This window comes from Notamacropus eugenii, chromosome 4 (assembly GCF_028372415.1).
Source record: "Notamacropus eugenii isolate mMacEug1 chromosome 4, mMacEug1.pri_v2, whole genome shotgun sequence".
Lineage (NCBI taxonomy): Eukaryota > Metazoa > Chordata > Mammalia > Diprotodontia > Macropodidae > Notamacropus > Notamacropus eugenii.
Genome location: NC_092875.1, coordinates 244,528,116 through 244,551,478, shown reverse-complemented (window position 1 = coordinate 244,551,478; position 23,363 = coordinate 244,528,116). Strand labels below are relative to the sequence as shown.

Genomic DNA, 23,363 nt, shown 5'->3' with positions numbered 1-23,363 from the left:
TATTTTTCATAAACACATGAATTGGTAAACATACATACCTAAATTCTGTACTAAAAATGGAAAATACTAACTATACTTAATATCACAAATTTAGTTTACTGCTATTGTTAAATACCACTTTTCCCTACAAATACTACAATTCTTTAATGAACACATATTTAACCAGTTAAAAACAAAAATACAAGTTAATTGCTGTGATTCAAAAGTGGATTACTGAATGACTACTATTCCACAAACATTTATCAAGAGCCTACAACATGCAAAGCACCATTCTAAGTGCCAGGGACATAAAAAGATAATAATGATACAGTTCTAATTCTCAAAGTGCTTACACTTAATTGGAATGGATAAAGGCACACAGACAGATACAATACAAGGTTTGGTATGATAGATGCAAAAGGAGAGATCTAGGTAAAGTCCTCTAGGAAAATCTGAGGAGAAAGAAACAACTTTTGGTGAGTGTGGAGGGAATCAAGGAAAATTTCATATAGGGAGTGACACCTGACTTATGATTTGAAAAAAGAAAAAGGATGTTTAAAGACATGATAAGGAAATACATTTTAAGCATGGAGAACAGTTTAATAAAATTCATAAAGGTTAGAGATGGAATGTTGTTGGAGAATAAAAGTATTCAAGTTTGACAAAAACAGATTGTGTGAATGAATGAATGGAAAAACTTTTAAGTACTTATCACATGCCAACACTGTACCAAGTGCTCAGAATACAAATTAAAAGAAAAAAAGAGCTGAAGCATGGTGTCATGGATAAGAGCAGGCCTGAAGCTAGGAAGACCTAGGTTCAAGTCCCACCTTCTGACATACGTGGCAAAATCACAATGTATCAATTCTTTAAACCACTTTTTAACACTAGAAAGTTGCAAAGAAAATACCAATCTGCATTGCTAGAGGGATGTTTCTTCATTTGAGTTTTCTGTACTTATCAATTAACAGGTCCAGTCCCAGTCCCTATTCCCTTACTAAGCATTAAGTATTGTTCAAGGTATCTCCCAAAGGTTCCTAAAGTGGGTGATACCACTCCCTGGGGGGAGCTGGAATGATTCAGGGGGATGATAGATAGTACACCTAGGTGCAACTAGGGGAGGATGAATAAAAATAAGGGGGCTAAGGGGGCGGTGGAAGCATAAAGAAAGAAGATAAGAAAATTTTATAAAACCATTTGGACATGTTTCATCTATTACGTATCAGGTAAAGTTGTAGTGATTATATTATTTTCCAAATAAACACACAAAATGCAAATTACAACTGATCAGTGGTCAAGTCTGGCTGACAGGTCTTAATAAGGAAGTGTGGCAAGTGGGCATGTTTTGAGTTGTTGGGAAGTCCAGCATGCATAGGCAGGAATATGTGAGAAAAAAAAAACCAAACATGTTTACAATAAATTATTAAATTTAAGATGTATCATTTAAATATATTTTTTTTGAAATGACACAAATTTCAAGAAAACCATTCAAGGATTAAAAAGAAAGTAGATTTTGGGGCCCCCTATTCAATAATTTTTTTTGGAAATGGGTATGGTAGTTCAAATAAGTTTGGGAACCTCTGTGCTAGAGTTATAAAAACAAAAGCAAAAAAGGTCTCTACCCTCAAGGAGCTTAAATTCTAAGGAGGAAGACAACTCACTTAGAAGAAAGGTGACTAGGGAAGGGTATTTTGGTTCTGAAAGATAATAGGGATTGTGGGTGGGGCTATATGGTATTAGACTGACATAATCCTTCTAGGAAAAAGAGCAGTTACTTTATCCTAGTTCCAAAACTGAAGGGGAAAAATGCAGAAAAATAAGGCTGGAAAATAAAGGTTGAAGTCAGAATAAAGAGGTTCAGAGTATCAAGACTTGGAGTTTTATTTAAGCAAGAACATCATCAACATCGTCATCATCACATTTACAGTTATCCAAGTTTTGCAAAGCACTTGACATATTTTATCTCACTTGATCTTCACAACAAACTTAAGATGTAGGTGCTATTATTATCCCCATTTTACAGATGAAGAAACAGAAGCTCAGAGAGGTTACATGAACTGCCCAGGGTCACTCAGCTAGGAAGAGTCAAAAACAATTAGAACTTAGGTTTTCCTGATCCAAGTCTCGTATTCTAAACACTTTGCCACCTACTTAGCTGCCTCAGATTTATGTTATATAATCTCACTGATGTTAGGCAATCCTTTTATGCTTCCCTCATTAATTCACTCTCAAACTCACAACAGCTCTTTCAAACTTTTTCATCCTTCCTCAAAATTTCCATGGCTCCTACATGCCTCATATTTACTGAAAAAAAAAAAAAAAATTCACTAAGAGCTCCCCTTTTCCTCTCCTCTTCATCACACATCACCCAGATGCCTGTCATTATCTTTTCTTACCCAGGTTTATCCTTCTAAGGTGTAAAAGTGATCTCATTCCATCCCCTCTTCTTCCAACAGACAGCTCCCTCTATCATTCCCACTCTCTCACTTATCTTCAACCTCTCTGTCTTGTCTACAAACATGTCCATGTCTCCCCCAATTCCCCAAAAACCTTTATTTGATCCTTCTATTCTTGCTAGCTATCATCCCGTATCTCTCCTTTTGGGGCAAAACTTCAAGGCTATCTACAATGGATGCCTCCACTTCTTTTCTTCTCATTCTCTTTTTAGCTCTTCTACTGTCTGGCTTCTGACCTCATCTTTCAAATGAAATTGCTTTATCCAAAGGTACTAATGATTTCCTACTCGCAAAATCTAATAGCTTTTTCTCACTTTCTTCATCCTTGTTGACACCATTCAAGCACCTTCTTCTTGATATTCTCTCTTTCTTTTCACTAGATTTTTGGGATACTCTCTCCAGGTGTTCTTCTCACTTATCTATGACTATCCTTTTCTGCATCACATCCCAGTCACACCTACTAAATGTGAATGTCTAGCCCTAACTTCTCTATTGACTTCTTGTGTCACACCTCCAACTACCTATTAGATATCTTGTACTGGATATCCTGTAGATACCTTAAACTCAACATGTACACTTTTTCTTCTACCTCACTTATTTGATTTTTAAAATTCCTTTTGAGCTCCTTCCAGGATGATTTTTTTGGGCCTGAGATCAATTCATATTTCTCTTTGAGGCTTTGCATGGTAGGCACTGACATTTTTATCCTCTTTGGAGTCTGTGCTTTTATCTTCCTTGTGGCCATAGTAGCTTTCTACGATCAAGGCATTTTTTTGTTTGCTTAATTTCCATTCTGTTTCCTGCCTTTTAAAGTTGAGCTCTACTCCTGAGGTGGAGGGGGTACTGGGCCTGGAGGGCTGGAACACAGGTGGCCTGAGGAGCTAGGGCTGTGAGGACCTTGCTTGTTTATCTCTGTTGGAATTAGGGGCCTCCCATTGGACACCACCTACACTAGAGGTTGGGGGCTATCCCCTTTACCCAAATGAGACAGACCTTTCCTGCAATCCTTCTAAGTTATCTTGGACTGGAAAACTGGTTTACCCCATTCTTTTCTGGGTTGTCACTTCAGAATTCATTTTGAGACAGGATTTAGTTGTTTCGAGGGAAACAGAGCTCCACTTTCAGATTTTCTCTGCCATTTTAGTTCCACTTCTTAGCATGTCCAAAACTGAACTCAAAAATCTTTTCCCCCAAGCTCTCCTTCCATCAAACTATTCTACTTACTGTCAAGAGCACAGTCATCCTCTCAGTCACTCAGGCTCACACAATTTATGCATTATCCTCAACTCCACACTCTCATTCCCCATATTCAATCTGTTGCCCACATCGGTCAATTTTGCCTTCATAACATCCTTCATATATGTCCCCTTCTCTCCTCTGACACCGCCTCAACCCAGGTAAAGTCCTCATCATTTCATACTTGGACTACTGAAACAGGCTGCTGATTAGTTTGTCTGCCATAAGTCTCTCACGGTTCCAGTAGATATTCTACTAGACAGTCAAAGTGATCTTTCTAAAGCACGAGTTTGACCATGCCATTAGTCTCACCTCAATAAACTTTAGTGGCTCCTTATCACCTCTAGGATCAAATACAAAACCCTTTGTTTGGCATTTAACACCCTTTCCAGTCTATTTACACCTTATCTTTATGCCATCTCCTTCCTCACCCCTCTCAGTACACACAGTACTCTGATTCACTGACACAGGACTCCTTGCTATGCCTAAAATAAAATATTCCTCCACCACGCAACTGCAGAAATTTTTACTAGCTGTCCCTCATACATGGAATGTTTTCCTCTCCTCATCTCTGCCTCCTGGCTTTCTTCAAGTCCTAGCCAAAATCCTACCTTCTACAGAAAGCCTTTCTTAATCTCTTTTAATTCCTTCTGCTAATTATTACCTGTTCAGATATTTACACGTTGTCTCTTCCATTAGATTGTCAGCTCCTCAAAGAAAGAGATTATTTACCTTTTTCCCCCAATCCCTAGCACTTAACAAAGTGTCTAGCACATAGTATAGGTACTTAAGAAATGATTATTGACTGAATATTGTCCAAACTCTGATATGTAGCTGGATGAACAATCCATAGAGCACATTCTTCACAATGCATATCTTGGAGAGATACTGTAAATGGACAATGAACTGGACTCAAAATTGTACAAGAGGAAAACAGATTGAATTGTTTTTTAATCACCTCAAGTTTTAAGGTCCACCTTTTTAATGATACTATTCTTCTGGTGAGCTTGTATATCTGTGAATTCTATAACAGTAGTCCCAGAAGAACTGAAGTTGAGGATATGGAAATATACACAGTCAGCATGGGCAGGCTGCCACATTTACAAATGAAAAATTTCTCAAAAATCGTGTAAAGGATGAAGCTGGAGACATATATGACCAAAAAAAAAAAAAAAAGATAACTGAGACAACCTACATGCTCAAAGCCACGTTTTGCTAAGAGAATATAACAAAGGGTTCCAAGCACATAAGTAAGATTCCCTGGCATCAACTGCACATTCATATATATGCCACAATTTAAAAACTGGATAAGACAAATATGATTAAGTATCAAAATATGTAGCATGGGAGTACAATGAAGGTCAGGAACTGGAGAGAGATCAGTGTAAATCAGTATTGCTGGAATTACAGAAGTGGCATTTGAGATGGGCTTTGAAGGATGGGCACATGATTGGAAAAGATGGGGAGAAAGGAGGAAAAAAGTTTAAAATCAAATATCTCAGTAATCAGATTAATCTACGAAAAATACTTACCTTCAGTGACTCCCCCAATAGCAAGAGAAATAATAGCCAAAACATTTTCACATGATGCACGGGTTATCTACCAACAAAGGAATAATTTGATGACTTTAACTATTTTATTAAAAAAATATCATTTCTCATCATATGATTATTTTAATTACAATCCCTTCAGTCAATACTTAACATATACGCAAGACTTTTCTGCCACTTCCCTACAAAACCAAACTATCCTGATAGATTATCTTCTTACTTATATTAAGTGTTAAGCACCACACAACTTTTTCAATTTATTTTGTTGACACTGTTAAACTGTTTCAGTTGTGTCCAACTCTTCATGATCCCACCTGAGATTTTCTTGGCAAAGATACTAGCTATTTGCCATTTCCTTCTTCAGTTCATTTTACAGATGAGGAAGTGAGGCAAACAGGGTAAGTGACTTGCCAAGGGTGACACAGCTAATAAGATTTGAACTCAGGAACATAAGTCTTCCTAACTCCAGGCCTGGCACCACTCTTTTTACTGAGACACTAGCTGCCCCATAATTAATTTATTTGGCTGTTAGCAAAATAGTACATAGAGTGCTGGACTTGGAATCTGAAGACATGAATTCAAATTCTGCTTCCAACACTTAATATAGCTGCATGCATGAACAGATAAGTCATTTAACCTCTCTGACAATGTTTCCTCATTTGTAAAACAGAGCTAATACCACCTATAGCATCTACCTCACATAATGATTAAGAAACTCAAATGAGCTTCGCAAATTTTAAAGTTCTATATAAATGTCAACTTATTATCCAATCCCACAACAAAAAAAATATACATTATAATAAATTAAAAGTTATGCTAGTCAAAACTCAGTAACGTATCAAAAGACAATATAAAGTCTTCAACCACTTTGGTATACAGAAGTTCAACATTTTCTCATTACACAAGGTTTCAAAAGTTAACTTACATACTCATGCCAATATCACACAATATGATTTCACAAAATATACTTAGAATATGTTAATTTATTATAAAAAACTATTTTTTAACTTCAAAAGTATAAAATGACCAATCATGTCATTTGGTCATTTTGCTTAAATATTTACTAGATTTTTGCAGGAGTTTGTTGGGAAGTATCTGTTGTTTTAAAACAAAACATATTATGTTCAGTTCTAAGTACCAGTTTATTAGAAAGGACACTAAAAAGTTGGAAGGTGTCTAGAAGGGCAATGGAGATAAAGAAGGGTCTTGAGTTCATGCCATTCTTAGGACCAGCTGAAGGAAGTAGAGATGTTTAGCTTAAAGAGAAGCACTCTCAAGTCTTTGAAGGGCTATCACATAACAGGGATTAGACATATCCCATTTGACCTCAGAAGACAGAACCAAAAGCAAGGTGCTGAAGTTTCAACCAACTGAATTTAGGCTTGATATAAGGAAAAATTTCCAAACCCCTAGAGCTATCCAAAAGTGAGATGGCCTGCCTTGGGAAGTAGTGAGTTCTTTCCTCACTGAAAGGCTTCTAGTAGAAAGCCTGGATAACCACTTGTTGGGTATGTGATAGTGAGGATTTCTTTTCAAATATGAGTTATACTAAATAGCTGTTGAATTCCTTTCCAAATTTAAATTCTATGATCAATGAAAATTTTTCTAAAAGAGTATGTTTAATATAAGAAGCAGTCTATGGAAAAAAACCACCAAAAAAATACATAACATGAATAACAGTATGCTTAGATCTGCATTCAGATTCTACTGGTTCTTTCTCTACAAGTGGATAGCAGTTTTCATCATGAGTCCTTTGGAACTTTCAAGTTATTCAATCACAGCTGATCATCACACAGTATTGCTGTTTCTCCTGGTTCTGCCTCATTTTACTCTGCATCAGTTCATGTCTTTCCAAGGTTTTTCTGAAATCAGTCTGCTCATCATTTCTAATAGCACAGTAATGTTCCGTTACACTCATATATCACAACTTGTTATAGATTTATATTTCTCTGGGATTATGTAGCCACTGTTTTTTTTCCCCTCTTTACCTTAACAGCAGTGATTGTAACATAGTTACATGAAACTTAGAAAAACTCTTCCAAAATTTAAAGTGGGGCTTATGCAGTTTTAGAAGGCTGTTGTGAATCTATGTTGGCATGTGATTTGAATTAAAACACGTCCATAATCACAAAAAACAAGTGCCCACTTGGAAAACAACTGACACCTAAAGACAACAGTACTGTAATTAAGCATCAAATTCTTAGTTCACAAAAGCATAAGTAAAAATATCTAAGAACTGTTTTTACTTCTAAATAAAATGTACTTCATTTTGGCAAAACATAACATTTTTGTTCTCTCTATATGTACATACAGAGATGATGTGGAAAATATAATCTTTTAAAAATATTATATAAATAATTCTTGCTATTCCTGACAGGTGCCTTATAGGTGAGAACTCACCTTGGTATTCTAACAGAAAAAAGGTAACTAACCCAGTCTCAGCTAGACTTTTTTGGTCACTATAAATTTATTCCACTGCTGTTCTCATTAAATGAGATGCCCTTTCCTTTAACTACATCTTGGGGTATATATAAGTCTTTGGATATACTTTAAAATCTAAAGTTTCCTTTGGATGAGATAGTCTAACTTACTGTCTTAAGCTTTTACAATGCCTATGAGTTGTCAAACAGTGGGTACTGACTCAAACTAGTTCAGAAATGCCTATGTCAATTATAACACAGTTAACTATGAGAAACTGGCCCAAATATATAGCAATAAGTAATTATCATTATGGACCTGTAATTTCACAGATATGATAATTTACTTCACAGAGTCAGGTCTCACACACACACAACCCATTTATCATATGGAATCTTAAGCATAGTTCCTGAAGCCCAGAGAATTTAAATAACTTGCTCATGGTCACACACATAAGCAGGCTATGAACTGGGGTCTTTCTTCTTGACTCCAAGTACAGGACCTAGCACTGTATCCGCTATACCAGGTCTTCTTAAACGTTTTCCACAGGCAATGCCTTTTTGTGTTTTGGCAGCATTTAGGCGCACTGCATGGCCTGAGGGCACATACCATGCAAAGCGTACATGCTGTGTGTTCAGAACCAAGGTTGCAGTGATATTGCTCAAGGCAACACCAGCAAGTGCTGCCAGAAACACCTCGGATTCATTACACGTTTGATTTTTAATTAATTTTTGGCCACAGTTTGTTCAGAAATCGTTTCCCGTTGCCAAATTTTTCAAGACCCACAGAGTCGGAACCCACAGTTTAAGAACTGCTGCACTATACAATTTGGTCTCTTGTCCTACTGAGTTATTTTTCAAAATGGCTCTCATCTTAAACTAAACTATTCATCTTAAAACAGAAGTAACTTTTAAATGACAAAATAACTCTTTAGTTTGCCAGCAAAATTTTAAGATTTGGTAACAGAAAGGTATACTTACAATTTCCTCTTCTAGAATAACTCTGAAAGCTTGATCAAGGGTACATTTTTTCTCATTTTCACTATCAAAAACAAAAGAAAACCTGTATTTTGTTAAGAGCTCAGAAAAACACAAAACTTTGATATGTACTGCTGATGAAGATGGATGCTCTTACCTGCCAGCTAATTGGCTGAAGGTGTTCAATAATGGCTTGATATTTTTGTTGTTCAAGGCTTCTCTGGCAGAATTCTAGGAAAATAAAAGTGATAAATCTGTGGAAAGATTTTGCTGGTTGACTGAAAAACAAAGTATCTCCATACATAATTTCAAAAGGTACTCTTATAGAAAAGTGTTGGAGGAAAACATCCTGTTGAGCTTTCCTTAAAAAAGACTTATTATCCACCCCTTTTCTTCTTTACTATGCTATCTCTGTCGACCTCATAAAATTACAGCAAGGAAAATGATCTGTAAAACATAAAGTACTATATATATGTGACTTTTTAAAAGGAACGTCAGTTCAAAGAGGAGGGCTTAAGGAAATTATGACAATGGAATAATTTGTGGCCACAGAGGAGCACATAAGAGGCTGGTACAACTCCATGGGATACTGGTAAGTGTGAATTTTGGAAGGACAAAAGATGAAAAGGAGGATGAGAATAATTAAACAAATGCCAAAAGAAAAACACAGTCCTATGAGAATAGCATCAAGAAAGCTCAAATATAGCATAACCCGAGGCTTGCTATAAATGCCAAGAATAAAAAGCACATGATTTTGGGGAGTGTGACAAGTGGAAGAAGAAAATAAGGAACTTGTTTTTTGAAATGCTACACTGGATGGAGGGTACAATGATACAAATGGTTAAAAGAAGGAATAATTACCCTTTATAGTTTTTTCCTCTAAAAGCGATTTTTCAGATGGAGAAATACATGGTTAGAGAGTAATCAAAACCCAAGACAAGAAAGGAGAGTGTAGAAGAGTACCTAACTTCCCTCAAGGAGTTTGAGATAATTGAGCCTGATACTTCACACCCTACAATATTCACTGATCTTGACTCCTGAACCTCTCTCTATGTATAAGTAATCATTGAAATGAGGTGAGTTTTCCAAAACTGGTGATAACCAAACAAGTTGATTTTTCAAAGATGTGAAAAAAAGATCCTTCAATTTATGGGCCAGCGACTTTGATGCTGATTTACAGCAAAATCCTAGAATGGTTATATAAGGGAGAGTTTGTAGGCATTTAAAAGGGTAGGCTGTGAACAGACTAATTTTTGTGTGTGTGAATAGACTGACATTATTTAATTTTGTTTTTCTCACAGAATGATCAGAAAAATAGACTGCTAGATCAGAAAAATAAAATAATAGTTGACAATACTTTAAGGTTTGCAGAGTGTTTTACATACCATATCTCTTTTGCATCTCAAAACAACCCTGGGAGACAAATACTAAAGATATTATCTTTCAAAAATTTTTTTAAATTTTACTTTAAATTTTTTTCATTTAAAAAAAATCTGCTTCTTCTTCTTCCCACCTCCCCTCTTTAAGAAGAAAAAGAAAAAGCCAAGTAAAGGTTTATTATCTCTACTTAATAGATGAGGAAACCAAGGCCCAAGATATCAAGCGACTTGCCTATGCTCACACAAGTAGCAAATATAAGAGGTAAGATTTAAAGCAGGTCTTGCCAGATTCTAAGTCTAGAAGCATGGTATAGTGGAATGAACCCTGGACTTAAGAGTCAGAAGAACATGGGTTCAAAACCTACCTCTGACATTCATTAGCTATGTGACCTTGAATAACTTCCTTAACCTTTCTAAGCCTTTTATACTATTTATAAAGTAGAGATAACAGCAGTATATAGCTCACAGAGCTATTAAAAGAATACATATAAAATACTTGGCAATCACTAAAGCGCTACATAAATGTTCATTTTTAACCATTATTATTACTTTCTACAATACCATGCTGCTTCTCTACACGCAGAGGAATGGTTAGGTAGTGGAAATTGGGAAAGGCATTTGAAAAAATCTCTCAGTATTCTTGTGGACAAAATACTGAGATGAACTAAATAATACAGTTAAATGGAAACAGGGTTGGCTGAAGAGCTCAATTCAAAAAATGATAGTTATGTCAGCCTGTAGGAAGATTTCTAATGATGAGCCCCATAGTTTGTCTTTTGCCTTTAAAAAAAAAAGTTAACAACTTGGATGACGATACAGAAAACATTCACATCAAACTTGCAAGTGGCTTAAAACTGAAAAGCATATCTAATACAATGGGCAACACAATCAGGATCTAAAGAAATTCCAACAGGACAGAATTAAAGGCCATATACAATAATGTAATAGGAACAAATGGAAAGTCATGTTTTGATTCAGAAAATTGATTATTCAAGTACAAATGAAAGAGATGTAGCTATGAATCAGTTAATGAGAAAATTGGGATTTTTAGTGGATGGAAATCTTATGTTATTCAACAATATGACATAGTAGCCAAAACATCTAATATGACTTTAGGATGCATTTAGGGAGTGAATCCTATACCACGTCCTCTTCAGACCATACTTGGCAAATTATTATCCAGGTTTAAATGAAACATTTTAATGATGTCAAGTAGGAGTGTGTGGATGAGACTTGAAATTGAGTCATATAAGCATCAGAAGAATAAATGGGGGATGTTTTATTTAAAGAGAAGACTTCAGTCTTCAAGTGTCCAAGGATCACAGAAGACAAATTAGGATTCTTTCTGTTTTCTTCTGGAGGAAGAAAACTAAGACCAATGGGGCGAAGTTACTGAAATTCAGTTTTTTTAGAAAGAACTTCATAACTTAAGAATATCTAGAAATGGAATTACTGGTCTTGAAAGGCAGTGGAGCCTTCAAATGAAGGCTGGATGATCACTGGTCAGGGATCAGGGAAAGGTCCCAATCTGGTTAACAGCTGGGTTCATTCCAACTCTAAAAGTCTGTGATTCAAAAATTATTTTTTCCAATGTAGACTACATAGTAGCTGTAGGTGCCAATACTGGGTCTACAACTGTGACCTTGGGCAAGTCATTTAACCACTTTATGTTCTGGTTTGGACTATGGAATCACAAAAATCTCTTCCAGATCTCAAATTCTGACTAAAATTCTAAATATCATACAATTTCAGAGTTGGAAAGGATTTCAGAAAAGACCTAGTCCAACTTATGTCTGAATAAAAATTCCTTCTACAACATTCTTCAAAAATGGTCATCTAGCTTTTGCTAAAAGACCTCCTGTGAAGGAGAAGCCACACGACTTATTGAAGCAGCTCTCATTTTTAGGAGTTAATATGGTTTCTCACTTGTTTTGTTCTCAGAGAGAAAAAGTAGTAAATGTGATATAGTTCAGGAAACTCAGTTTTAACCAAAACTGTGGGGCAGGCCTGAGTGGCAAAAGTAAAGACATAGCACTGCTTTACCTAGGGTTGGGGGTGGGTGGGAGAAAGGAGTGGAAGAGGGATTTAGAGTCCTTCCAAACACTCTAATTTAGGATAAGCTGACACTTCCCAGGGACTTCTAACACACCAATCGTGAAGAAGCCAGACAAGCCTTTACACAAAGGCTGTTCAAATTCCTTTGATGTCTACACTTATGGATTCATTAGTCTTTCAAGCTGTTTCTGTCTAACTGCATGCATTAGTCCCTCTGGGGAAAAGGAATCCATTTGGCCAGGCAGTATCATTCTATTTCTTTACTGATAATGGTGCATGCACTGAGGTTCCTTCCAAGTCTGAGGCACTGGTGCTTGAAAAAGCAACCCACCTCCACAAACATAAAACCATCCTAATACAGCAGCTAAGAAAATCTAAAACAAAGGCACACATAATATGATGCACAAAGGAATTACTTCCACCAAAGCTGTTGTCCAGTTCAGCTGTAGCTGTCCAGTTCTGTTCATGATCCTCAGTTTCTGACGATGGGTAGAAGAACTATACCACAATCTGTAGGTAGGGGACCATGTCCTCCAAGGAGAACATACAGCAGGTCACCTCAACAGAAAACAGCCAACTGGTGCCCAGTCACTGTTTCCCATAAAAGGTTGTGGACCTGAATAGGAATCCTCTTTGGAAGAAGAAAGACTCCACACTAATGGTCAAAATCATTGACAAATTATATGACTATCTCCCTGGTAAGAAGGTGCCAATCCCCAATCCCACATCCCTCTACTGGAGGTTATTCTTCCTGTGGCTAGGTACACCTACCCCTGAGTATTATGGAAAGAACCCAACTCCCCTCATGCTGCTAAACCCACCATTTTTCTTCAGACAACTTAGATACATTTATTGTTCACCACCTCTTTCCCTAACATGGGGATATCTGAGGCAGGTCTGCTCCCTATGCCCCAGAAAGTCCAGAAGAAGATCCAGCATCTAATTTAACATTCATGGTGAACAAACTGTAACTGGTACCATACTTGCTCTAGATGCCAATGGTAGGAAAACTATAGAGAACCATGTTATTTTGAATTATATAGGCAAACTCAAGAAAGTAGGCCGGATCGACCTGGGACTGTGGGAGCCTATCATCTTGTGGGAGATATTTTGCTAGGTCCTTTGCTGAATCTATTGCTTTTCTTTTTGTCCTGTTACCTTCCAGATCAAGCCCACACATCTGCTGGCCTTTTATAGATCTTCTGCCTTTGCAGGAACAAGGCAATCCTAGTCTTATCCTCTTCAATGTGAAGGAACAAAACCAAAACAGTCTCGGTGGCATCCCAGCTCAGTTCTGATTATCTGGCAAGGTCTTGCCTTCTGGCTCAGAATAGTTTAACCAGACTGAGGTAGCAATGAAGACAAAAAGTGGTAAGGCAATCCAAAGACTGTCTCTTGGTTCCATTCCACATTATAGCCTTGGTTTCCTCCAACAGGCTCTTAGAGGTCAGTCATCTTAATCCTGGATGTGACTCTTCTCCACATCATGTAGCCAACTGAAAAATATGCTATTGGGTATTTCCACAATCCAAACTATAGATGCGCTAAAGTATTAGGGAAAGGGGGATGGGGAAAATTCAAAGCAAAAACGTCTAGAACTGCTGTCCAAGTATCCTATTAGTTATTTATTCTATTTCAGAAAATCTCAGGTGTTCTCCCACCCCAGGATGTGTTCAGCAGAATTTCTCTAAAATGAGATATCTCCTAGATCTTGCTAAATCATTGTTGGGGTCAATATCTTCTTCCAGGGTGATTCCCCTATGGGACTTCTAGGCCAGGACTATATATAATCTGTAGGCAGTGTCTAGTTGTAAAAATAGATCTGTATCTTATGCCTATATGAAAACATTTCCCTAATCTTAAATGCTACATTTTCTTAACCAGATCTGGTCCTTCTGCATCATCATTATCCAGAATAGGAAAGGAATTCAAAAGGATGTATTAACAGATTTTAATTTCCTACTTGTTTTGAATAACAAGAGATCAGCTGTTTCACTTTCTAGTCTCTCCACCTCTTCCTTACCTGACTGACTTTTCATTCTCTTTACTTCATCATATAGCTGGGTAACAGAGGTTGGTTGTTCAATTGATAACACTACCTAAGTGAGGCAGATGCCCCAGTATGTTAGGGAGTTCGTAGAAGCCAGATGACAGTGTAAGAGTTGATGAAATGGCTCATTCCTCCCTTCTATGAAGCTGGCTGAAGGTACTGAAGATGTTAAAGACCCTGCCGATGCCGAGATCATAGGTTCAATTTTCCTATGTTTCGAGTTGAAAATGTGGGTTTGGGTGTACATGCCTTAATCAGATGCACTCTATAAGGTAAATTGATTTCAGTTTGGGGCTCTCAATGTTGAAAGCTAGGTCAAGTAAAAACTCAATAAACTATACATATGAAGACATACTTATAGTCCTAAAAGGTTAAGAATGGTCAAGGAGATTTCTGACCCTGTCTGAAGGTAACTCTTCCATGGGACATGAGTGGAAGTTGCTCTACTCAAAATATTTTGTACCCTGGGACCTCATCTTGTGTAACCATCACCCTTCATCAGTGGGTCCCTTGCCACCTTTGATTTGATAACACTTTGTTATAAATACCTGGGCAGCTGGAGGTTCTCCAATCTAGACTATCAGACACATAATGTCAAGGATTTAAAGTAAAAGGTGTTGTAATCTACAAAATCAATTATAAAATTTCAAAATCTAAATCACTGAATTAGTAATTCAAACAGTCATCTCCTACCTTTTTTCACTTGAACACATCTGAGTTCACTGAAACTGTCAACTTTTATTTGCTCTGACACATGTAGAATAAAAGGTTCTATGCAACTTTAACTTTACAATGAACAAAAACAATATTCTTTATACCATATTAACTCAAATGTATGTATCCAGAGTGCAATCATATACCTTTTTTTGAAAATATGTACGAACACAGCTTAAACACTACTGGAAAAATCTCTGAAACTTCATTTATTTTGGAAAGCTCCTTCAGACTTTGAACAACATCTCATACACAATAATTTAGCTAATTTTCCCTGGGTTGATTTTTCAATGATTCCTCTAAACCCCCAATTCCTATCACCATCCATACTTATAGAAGTAGATAAGAGGTCATTGGCTTTACATTTTTCTCTCTCCTATACTAAAGACCAATGGGGCTCTGCCCCTTCCATCCTTTATGTAGTATCAACAAAGTCCTAGAGCTTGGACTTCTATTGCAGCTTGGAATATCAACTCTACATTGAACTGCTATTAGTGCTTATTTAATTTCATGACCTACATACTAAAATTCTCTAATTTACATTGCCCTGTAGATACACGCCAACAGCTTTTTAGTACTGTTAAAAGAAGAAATGTCTATTTGTAATCCTGTTCCCTATATTTACTATTGTTTTTCCTCTTTCCCTAAGCCATCTCCTTTTCTCCTTCACAGAAAGGCACTCCAACTTTAAAAGATGCTTGGCCACAGAAAAACGAGGAATCCAGAAGTCTTCTCCAACCTGAAATCCATACTGCTGGCTTAATGATTCTTGTTCTTAGATGAATACTTTCAAAATGAGGCTGTTGAATTTATTTCGAGTTATGCATCCTTCACTGACAAATGAGTTAGTCCAGTTCCAGTACTCAAAGAACAGAAATATAGCTGCACAAACCATAATCTAATGACATGACTTATTAATACTACACAAACCATGCCTGGATCACATCTTCATTTTTTCCAATGTGAAACTCTAGCTTTCTTCAAAGCTCAGCTCAGGTGGCTACCTTTTTCTTACACAAGACCTTTCCTGTCCCTTTTTCCAAAAAACCTGTTAGCACCTTCTTCTGTATCTTAAAATTACTTTATGTACTTTGTAACTATCTGTGAACATGTTATATCTCCCCAGAAGGAAGCTCCTTAAGATCAGAGATGGCTTCTTTTTCCTTTGTATTTTCATGACCTAGAACAAAGTTTTGTACATTTTTTGGCACCCAGACCTGTAAGGAACTCATCATCTAGAATCTTGAGTTAAAGATGAATGGATCACAGATCTAAGGATGAAAGAAAGAGGCCATTTAGCTCCAAACCCTCATTTTATGGAGAAAATTGAGGCCCAGAGAGGTTAAGAAACTTGCCCAAGTAGGACATATCATTGCCTATGATTTGGTTTTTTTCTTTTTTTAAAATTAATTTATTTGCTTTCAGTTTTCTACAATCATGACATCACTACATTTTCAGTTTTCTACAGTCACTTCAATAAGTCTTAGATTTTCTCCCCCTTCTCTCCCCAAGACAGCATGCAATCTTACACATATTGTTATTATACATATTACATATGTTATTATACATATTTTCACATTAGTCATGTTGCATGGAAGAATTAAAATGAATGGCAGAAACCATGAGAAAAACCCAAACAAAACATAACACAAGAGAAAATATTCTGCTTCATTCTGTGTTCCAATTCCATAGTTCCTTCTCTGGATGTGGATGACATTTTGCCTCAAGAGTCTTTTGGGAATGTTTTAGGTCCTTGCATTACTGTGAAGGGCGAAGTCTACCAGAAAAATTCCTCACACACTGTAGTTGTTACTGCGTACAATGATCTCCTGGTTCTGATCCTTTCACTAAGCATCAGTTCATGTAAGTCCTTCCAGGCCTCTCTGAAGTCCCACTGTTCATCATTTCTTATAACAATAGTATTCCATTACATTCATATACCACAGCTTGTTCAGCTATTCCCCACATTGCCTATGATTTGATCCTAGGTCCTTTGACTTCATAACCAAGTCATTTCCACTGTACCAGGCTAACAAAGCCTGGCGACTCAGTAACTGAGAGTTTAAGGGAGTTGTCTTGGGACTGTAAGATTAAATGGTCTGACCACAACAGCAAGTGAGCAGGACTCAACACTGGCAGTTTACATGACAGAGTACATAGTCAAGAAGACTTGAGTTTAAATCCAGTCTCAGATACTAACTAGCTGTGTGACTCTTGACAAGTCACTTAATCTTTGTCTGCCTCAATTTCCTCATCTGTAAAGTGGGGATAATAGCACCTGCCTCTCATGGTTGTAGTGAGAAGAAAATTAAACAAGTTGTAAATAGCTTTACAAAACCTTCAAACTACATAAAAGCTAGCTATTTTTTCCTAAAGCCACGTCCACTCTCAAAGGCTCAGAGAGGTTAAGTGAAAAGTGGCTTTGAGATCAAAACCTGTCTCTTATGCTTACTATTACCTTGTGACACTGGGTAATCAATCAATCAACAAGAATTTATTAGTCATTGTTTTTTACCATCTTCTCTCCTGTTCTTAGCGAATTCTCTTCATCATTTCCCACCTGTCTGCTTTCTTGGATTACAGATCATCTCCAGAAACTCATCATTCTTCAAGATGAAATCAACTCTAAAACTCCCACTTCCTAAGTACCCTTGCTCCTGTGTCACTCCCCCTCTGAGTGGAGAGGGTGGACATTGGAGAGATACTCCCAGGTCCTCCATCATTTAAGAGAACCCAGAGAATTCTTCTCACTACTTTCCATCCATTTGTTCTTCTGGACTTGATCATCTCCAGAAACTTATCATTTTGCAAGCTGATATCTACTCTGAAACTCTTGCCTCCTCACATCTTTTCCCATCCTGGTTGCAGTTCATCATGGCCCCAACTGGGTAGCTTACCACCTTCCTCCTCAGCTTTTCAGCTTCTTTTTATGTGTTGTTTTCCTCTGTTAAACTGTGAGCTCCTTGAGGGACTATTTCATACCTTTGTCTGTATTCCCAGTACTTAGCACAGTCTCTGACACATTAGCAGGTCCTTAATAAACACTTACTATGATCCTAAGGGGAAAGAATACATTCATTCCATTAAGCAAGCAAGTATTTATTGTCTACTATTGTCTACTATGTACAAGGCATTATGTCAGGGGCTAGGGATTCAGATATGGATATAAGATCACATCTACCTTCAAGAAGTTTACATTTTACTAATATTTAGCTGGACTGCATCCAAAGTTCTTCTTTATATTGAGCTAAAACCTAACTGTGTATTTTGTACTAATTATTCCTAGTTTTGTCCACTAGTGTCAAACAGAACAAATCTAATCCCTTTTACACAGGAAAGTCCTTCAAACACTTGGAGAAAACTAGCAAATCCCTCCATTTTTTCAACAGAATCATAGACTTTGAGACAGAAAGGACTTTAGAGACCATCAGGTCTAAAAGGTCTGTCTCCCCAGTACTTAGTAAAGCAATTGGCACATAGTAAATCCTTGCTGATTATCAACTTACTCACTCTGAGCACTATTCCTTCATTAAAACATTTTGAGAATTCATTAGCTATATAGGCACTGTGAACACACCATTTAATAAACCCTCAATCTAAACATATTTCCCTTACCTTATGAAATTTTTTTGAACTCAAATATAAGACTTTTTCATTCATCCTTCATAAATGTAATCTTAATCTTAAATTTCACGTTGCCAATATCAAGATCTTTTTAGATCCTTAATCATTTAAAATGCTAATTTAGTATCAATTGGAAATTACATAGCATTTTAAGGTTTACAAAATCTTTTATGTATATTTTCTTATTTGATCTTCACCACAGAGAAGCAAATGGAAAGAGCACTGGCCTTAGAAGACCTGAGTTCAAATCTTGTCTCTGATGCTACCTATATAACATTGCATATTCAATCAATAATCATTTGTTACACATCCACTAGACCACACAACTTCTCATTTTCATAGTAGACACTTAATAAATGTTGGGGTGACAAAACCACTGGTGTTACAAATGTACCAGAAGAATACATGTAGTAATTATTAGTCCCTTAGCAATTTCTAAACTGTTCATTCTGATTTTTGAGAAGAATTACTCGGAATTGTAAATTGGTAAAGGTCTCAGTGGAAACAGAAGTTGATGATAGTACTGTTTTATACGCAAGAAGGAAAAGGCAACTGGAGATTTTTTTTTTTTGAATACTATGTAGGTTAAGCAGACCCTATGCAGCTCTGAAATACCACCAAGCATGAGTAAGCTAAAAATATACAATCTGACAAGCATTTATTAAGCTCCTAAATTTTCTAAAAGTATTACATTTTGGGGACATAAGGACAAAAATTGAAGAGTTCTGTTCTCAAGAAGATAAATAGTTGAAAGCATTTCTTTGGTGACAGGGGTCAGGAATTATGCTGGGAATACAAATACAAAAAATAAAACACTCCCTGCTTCCAAAGCATTTATATTCTACTGGTATGTGTGTATACAGTTATATATTTGCAGATACAGAATATACAACATTCATTACACATTCTATATTTGAATGTATATCATAAATACAAAATAAATTGGGAGAAGTCACTTAACCTCCCTGGGCCTCAGTTTCCTAAAACTGTAAAATAAAAGAGGTGGGCCAAATGCTCTCTGAGGTCCCATCCAACTCTAAACCTACAATCCTATGACTTGCCCATGCTCATACGCAGCTAAGGACCTAGTTCTTTTAGACTTATGTCTAACACTCTTTCCACTATACCTAACTGCTTCTAAGCTGTATGCCTTTTGCAAACTTAATAAACATGTTTATATGTATATATATTTATTTTTTATTCGTCTCTAATAAAAATATTAAATACAGAGAGACAAAAACACTCTTTGGGCACTCCATTATAGACATTCTTCAAAAATGATGATGAACCATTAATGACCTACCTTTTTAGTTCAGTCATGCAAACAGGTCTGAAGTCACCTAAATACTTTATCATCTGGCCTATACGTCTCCATCTTATCCACCAGGAGAGTATGAGAAACTGTCAAATACATTGCTAAAATCTAAATAAATTACATTTAAACATTCCCTGAATTTTCCAGGCTAATTACCTGTCTAAAAAGGAAATGAGGCTAAAATGGCATGCCCTGTTCTTGCTGAAGCTACACTCACTCTTTGTGAACATTACTTTCTTTTTCAGGCGTTCACTAACCATCTTTATAATAATATATGTCTAGAATTTTGCCAGGAGTCAAGGTCAAACAATGGCCTATAGTTTGCAGCTTCCTTCATCCCTTTCTTGAAAGGGTATTTGCCCTTCTCCATTTCTGTAGCATCTCTTCTATTCTCCAAGATCGGTTTTAAAGTGGGTTTTATTGATTTTTATACATCACAGTCATTCCTGAATGATTAACTCTCTTTCCCTTCCACTGAACCCTTCCCTATAACAAACAATTAAGCAAAAACAAATGAAAGTCACCATGGCTGACAGCGTATAACATTCTGTACCAAGATGCTCTCTATCTCTTTACTTCTCTTTGTTTTCAGCTCTCTAGGAGCCATTTTTGTTTTGTCCTTTCCAATCCACACACCATTCTCCTTGACAAAGAAAACAAAAGCAAATTAAATGTTGGATAGCCCTTATTCCTCTGTCATCATCACCATCATTCTATCTCTTCTTAATAGTAATACTGCCATGGGAGGATACAACAGACCACCTAAACAGAAGGAGCAAGTAAATGAGTTTGGGAAATAGGTCAAAGCTGGGTATTGACACATAATACAGTAGTGATGACAGACTTCAATTATCAGTTCATCTTCCAGCTGTCTCTCTTGATGTCCAAAAGAAAAAAAGTTAATAAATTACTGACCAATCAAAATGTAGAAGCAACAAGGTACTGGACTTGAATCTAACCAACAAGGAGTTTGCTGAAACAGAAATGAGGGCAACTTTGTAGGTGGATATCCCTGCATCTCAGAATTTCTCCTAAGGAAACAGAAAGCTTATCATAATTTCATATGAACCTTAGATTTTGAGAAGCCAAACTTCAGAATTCAGAAAGTGAATGCCCTTACCTAAAATTCTATGGAGAAAGCTCAGAAGGGATTTAAAAACAAAATGCTGAAGACACAAAGAGAAAAGATTGCAATGAAGAGAGAAAAGAATTGTCTAAAAAGCCTGTGTGGATTCACAGGAAAATAACCAATCAACCAAAATAATTGATTATATAAAATAATGACCTAGTCCCATAAGAATAAGATTAAAATACAGAATGAGTTATACTGTACATGTAAGTATATAAATAACATGCTAAGGACTACAAAATGGGTTTTTAAAAAATTATGTTGAGAAAAAGAGGAGGCTCGAATAAGGGAAAGGATCATTGGTTAGGGTAGATAAGATGATGTCACAAAATCACAGAATTTGAGAGCTGGGACATGTAGTCCACTTGACAGCAGAAAATATGTCCTACAAAATGATCAGTCAGCCTCTGCTTGAAGACCTCTAAAGGAGATACACACCAGGTCTAGACAGTGAATATGATTAAGTGGTTCCTCTTAGAAGAACTACAAATGACTAGGGGATCGATTTTAAATAGTAACTTGGAAAAAAGAACGCATGGAAAATAACACCAATGTCATATCTACTATTTCCCCCCTCCCCCAAATCATTTTGCAAAGAAAACATCAGCATGTAAGGAAATTTATACAGTGACAGCATAAAGGATCAGTTTTTTTCTTTAGAGCTCCTACTTCTGCACCAATTTACATGACCATGTAATTAAGTATGTTAATTACTCAATCAAATCTTGTACAACAGGTATGAGTCATCTAACAGCATTAAACGAAGAAAATAGCTAAATAAGCAGTGGGATGGTGGGGGGAATCGCCCTAGTTTAGGTAGGTATAAGATCTGGGTTTGAGATCCTGATCCACCAGAGGGGACAATGAAGAAGTCGCTGAACCGACACCTCAGTGTCCTCACCTGCAAAGATACCTGTGGATCTTCCTCGGTGGAGGGAGTGTCCAGTAAAAAGAAAATTTGACATAATTGTACATACACAGGCGCCAAGTCCCGGGGGTGGGGGTGGGGGGTGGAGGGGGTGTGAGTGTGAAGCGCTGTCACGACGGAGCTAGGCGGAACACCTGCAGGTTTTTCCCAGCGGGCCCTCTCCACACCCACTCTCAGTCCACGAGGAGATCTCCCCCAGCACTTCCCCCGCGTCGTGCTGCAGCCTCTGCCCACTTCACACGTTATTTTGTGTCATGACCTGTCATGTCCCATCTACCCCCCGGCACCCAGCAGGGTGCCTCAGGACACAGCAGACGCTTCACACTTTTGGAAGTCGGAATTTACCCTTGATTTTAGCCAAAAGCGAAAGGAAGGCAAACGAACCGCCGAGCTCACGATCGACGCTGGCGCGGGGCGGACGCGAGCTGTGGGGTTCTCAGACGCAGCACGTTTAAGTGACAGCCCCCCACCCCAGCCCTCAACTGTCTTCCCTCCTCAGGCACAGGCTGACCACCCACCCGCCCCCGGCGCCAGCGCTTTCCCGCCTCTACCCTCAATGGGGAGGCGGCGGAGGAGCTCTGCGTGGGGAACCAGGTGTGGCGAGAGTCGCGAGGGACACGCGGGGAGTGGGAATGCTGCCGCGGTTGGGGAGGCAGAGACGCGCGCGCTGAAGGGCCAGGTAGCCTGCCCCTCCCCCCAAAAAACCAGTAGAGAACGCCGCTGTGTACACACGTCCCCTGCTCTGGGTTCCTCCCCGTGGGAGAGCCGGTGTACCACGGAGAAGGCAGAGGAGAGAAAGGGGAAAAAGTGGTTTTCGGCCACCCCCTCCGCTTCCTACATCTCACCGTAAACCGAGTCTGTGCTTCGGGGAAACTGAAGAGAGGCGGCGACGGAGACATCTTCTCGCTTGCGCGTGCCCGCTAACGCGCCGTGGCGCCCCCTGATGACGCAGGGTCCCAGGCACACAGCGAGCTCCTTTGCGCGGCTAGAGCGGCACCGGGCGGTTGTGTGGGACGCATGCGCCGTCGGCGGAGGGGGCGGAGCTCTGGCGGAGGGGCCGGTATCGCTGCGCCGGCCGCAGAAGGAAGGAGGTGTTTCCGTGTTCTGCCAGCGGTGGTGGCGCGAGGGCTGTGCTCGCCCCGGAACACCTGGTGGTTGTGCGGATCCTGTCCGTTGGTATCGAGCGGGATTCGGAGAAAAGGTGTCTCCCTCTCGCGTTAGCACCTCAGTGATCCCTGTGGCGCGAGGCCCGCCCCCTTCCTCTCCAGAGCCCCGTTCGCCGCCGGAGAGCTCGGACGCGGTCCGGGCCGGAGCAAAAGTGGGCGAATCCCCCCTCCGGCCCACCCTTGTCGCGCTTCCTGAAGGGGCGACCCTGCTGCTCCCCTCTTGTCCCCGCTGCCCCTTTGTCCGTTGAGCTCGCCGTCCACCCTGAGGCCTCCCTAGGGCATAGAAGTGACCCGACCCGGGCTCTCGAAGTCGTCCCTAAAGCCCGTCCCCCGGGGGGCGCTAACAAGCCGGGAAAGCTTGGATTCGAATGAAGCCCCCAGCCTGCC

General features: G+C 38.5%; 1 protein-coding gene across 4 annotated transcripts in view; it reads right to left on the bottom strand.

Moving 5' to 3' along the window:
- The window catches only part of THOC1 (THO complex subunit 1), a 63,676-nt gene extending 40,923 nt beyond the window's left edge, over positions 1-22,753 (bottom strand). For all 4 annotated transcript variants that reach the window (XM_072604344.1, XM_072604345.1, XM_072604346.1 and 1 more), the window contains exons 1-4: positions 22,656-22,753; positions 8,774-8,847; positions 8,620-8,680; positions 5,204-5,270 (exon numbers count right to left, since the gene is read on the bottom strand). In XM_072604344.1, coding sequence (XP_072460445.1) covers positions 5,204-5,270; positions 8,620-8,680; positions 8,774-8,847; positions 22,656-22,709 — 256 coding nt within the window. In that variant the 5' untranslated portion in view covers positions 22,710-22,753. The remainder of the gene's footprint in view (positions 1-5,203; positions 5,271-8,619; positions 8,681-8,773; positions 8,848-22,655) is intronic.
- Positions 22,754-23,363: the final 610 nt, after the last annotated feature.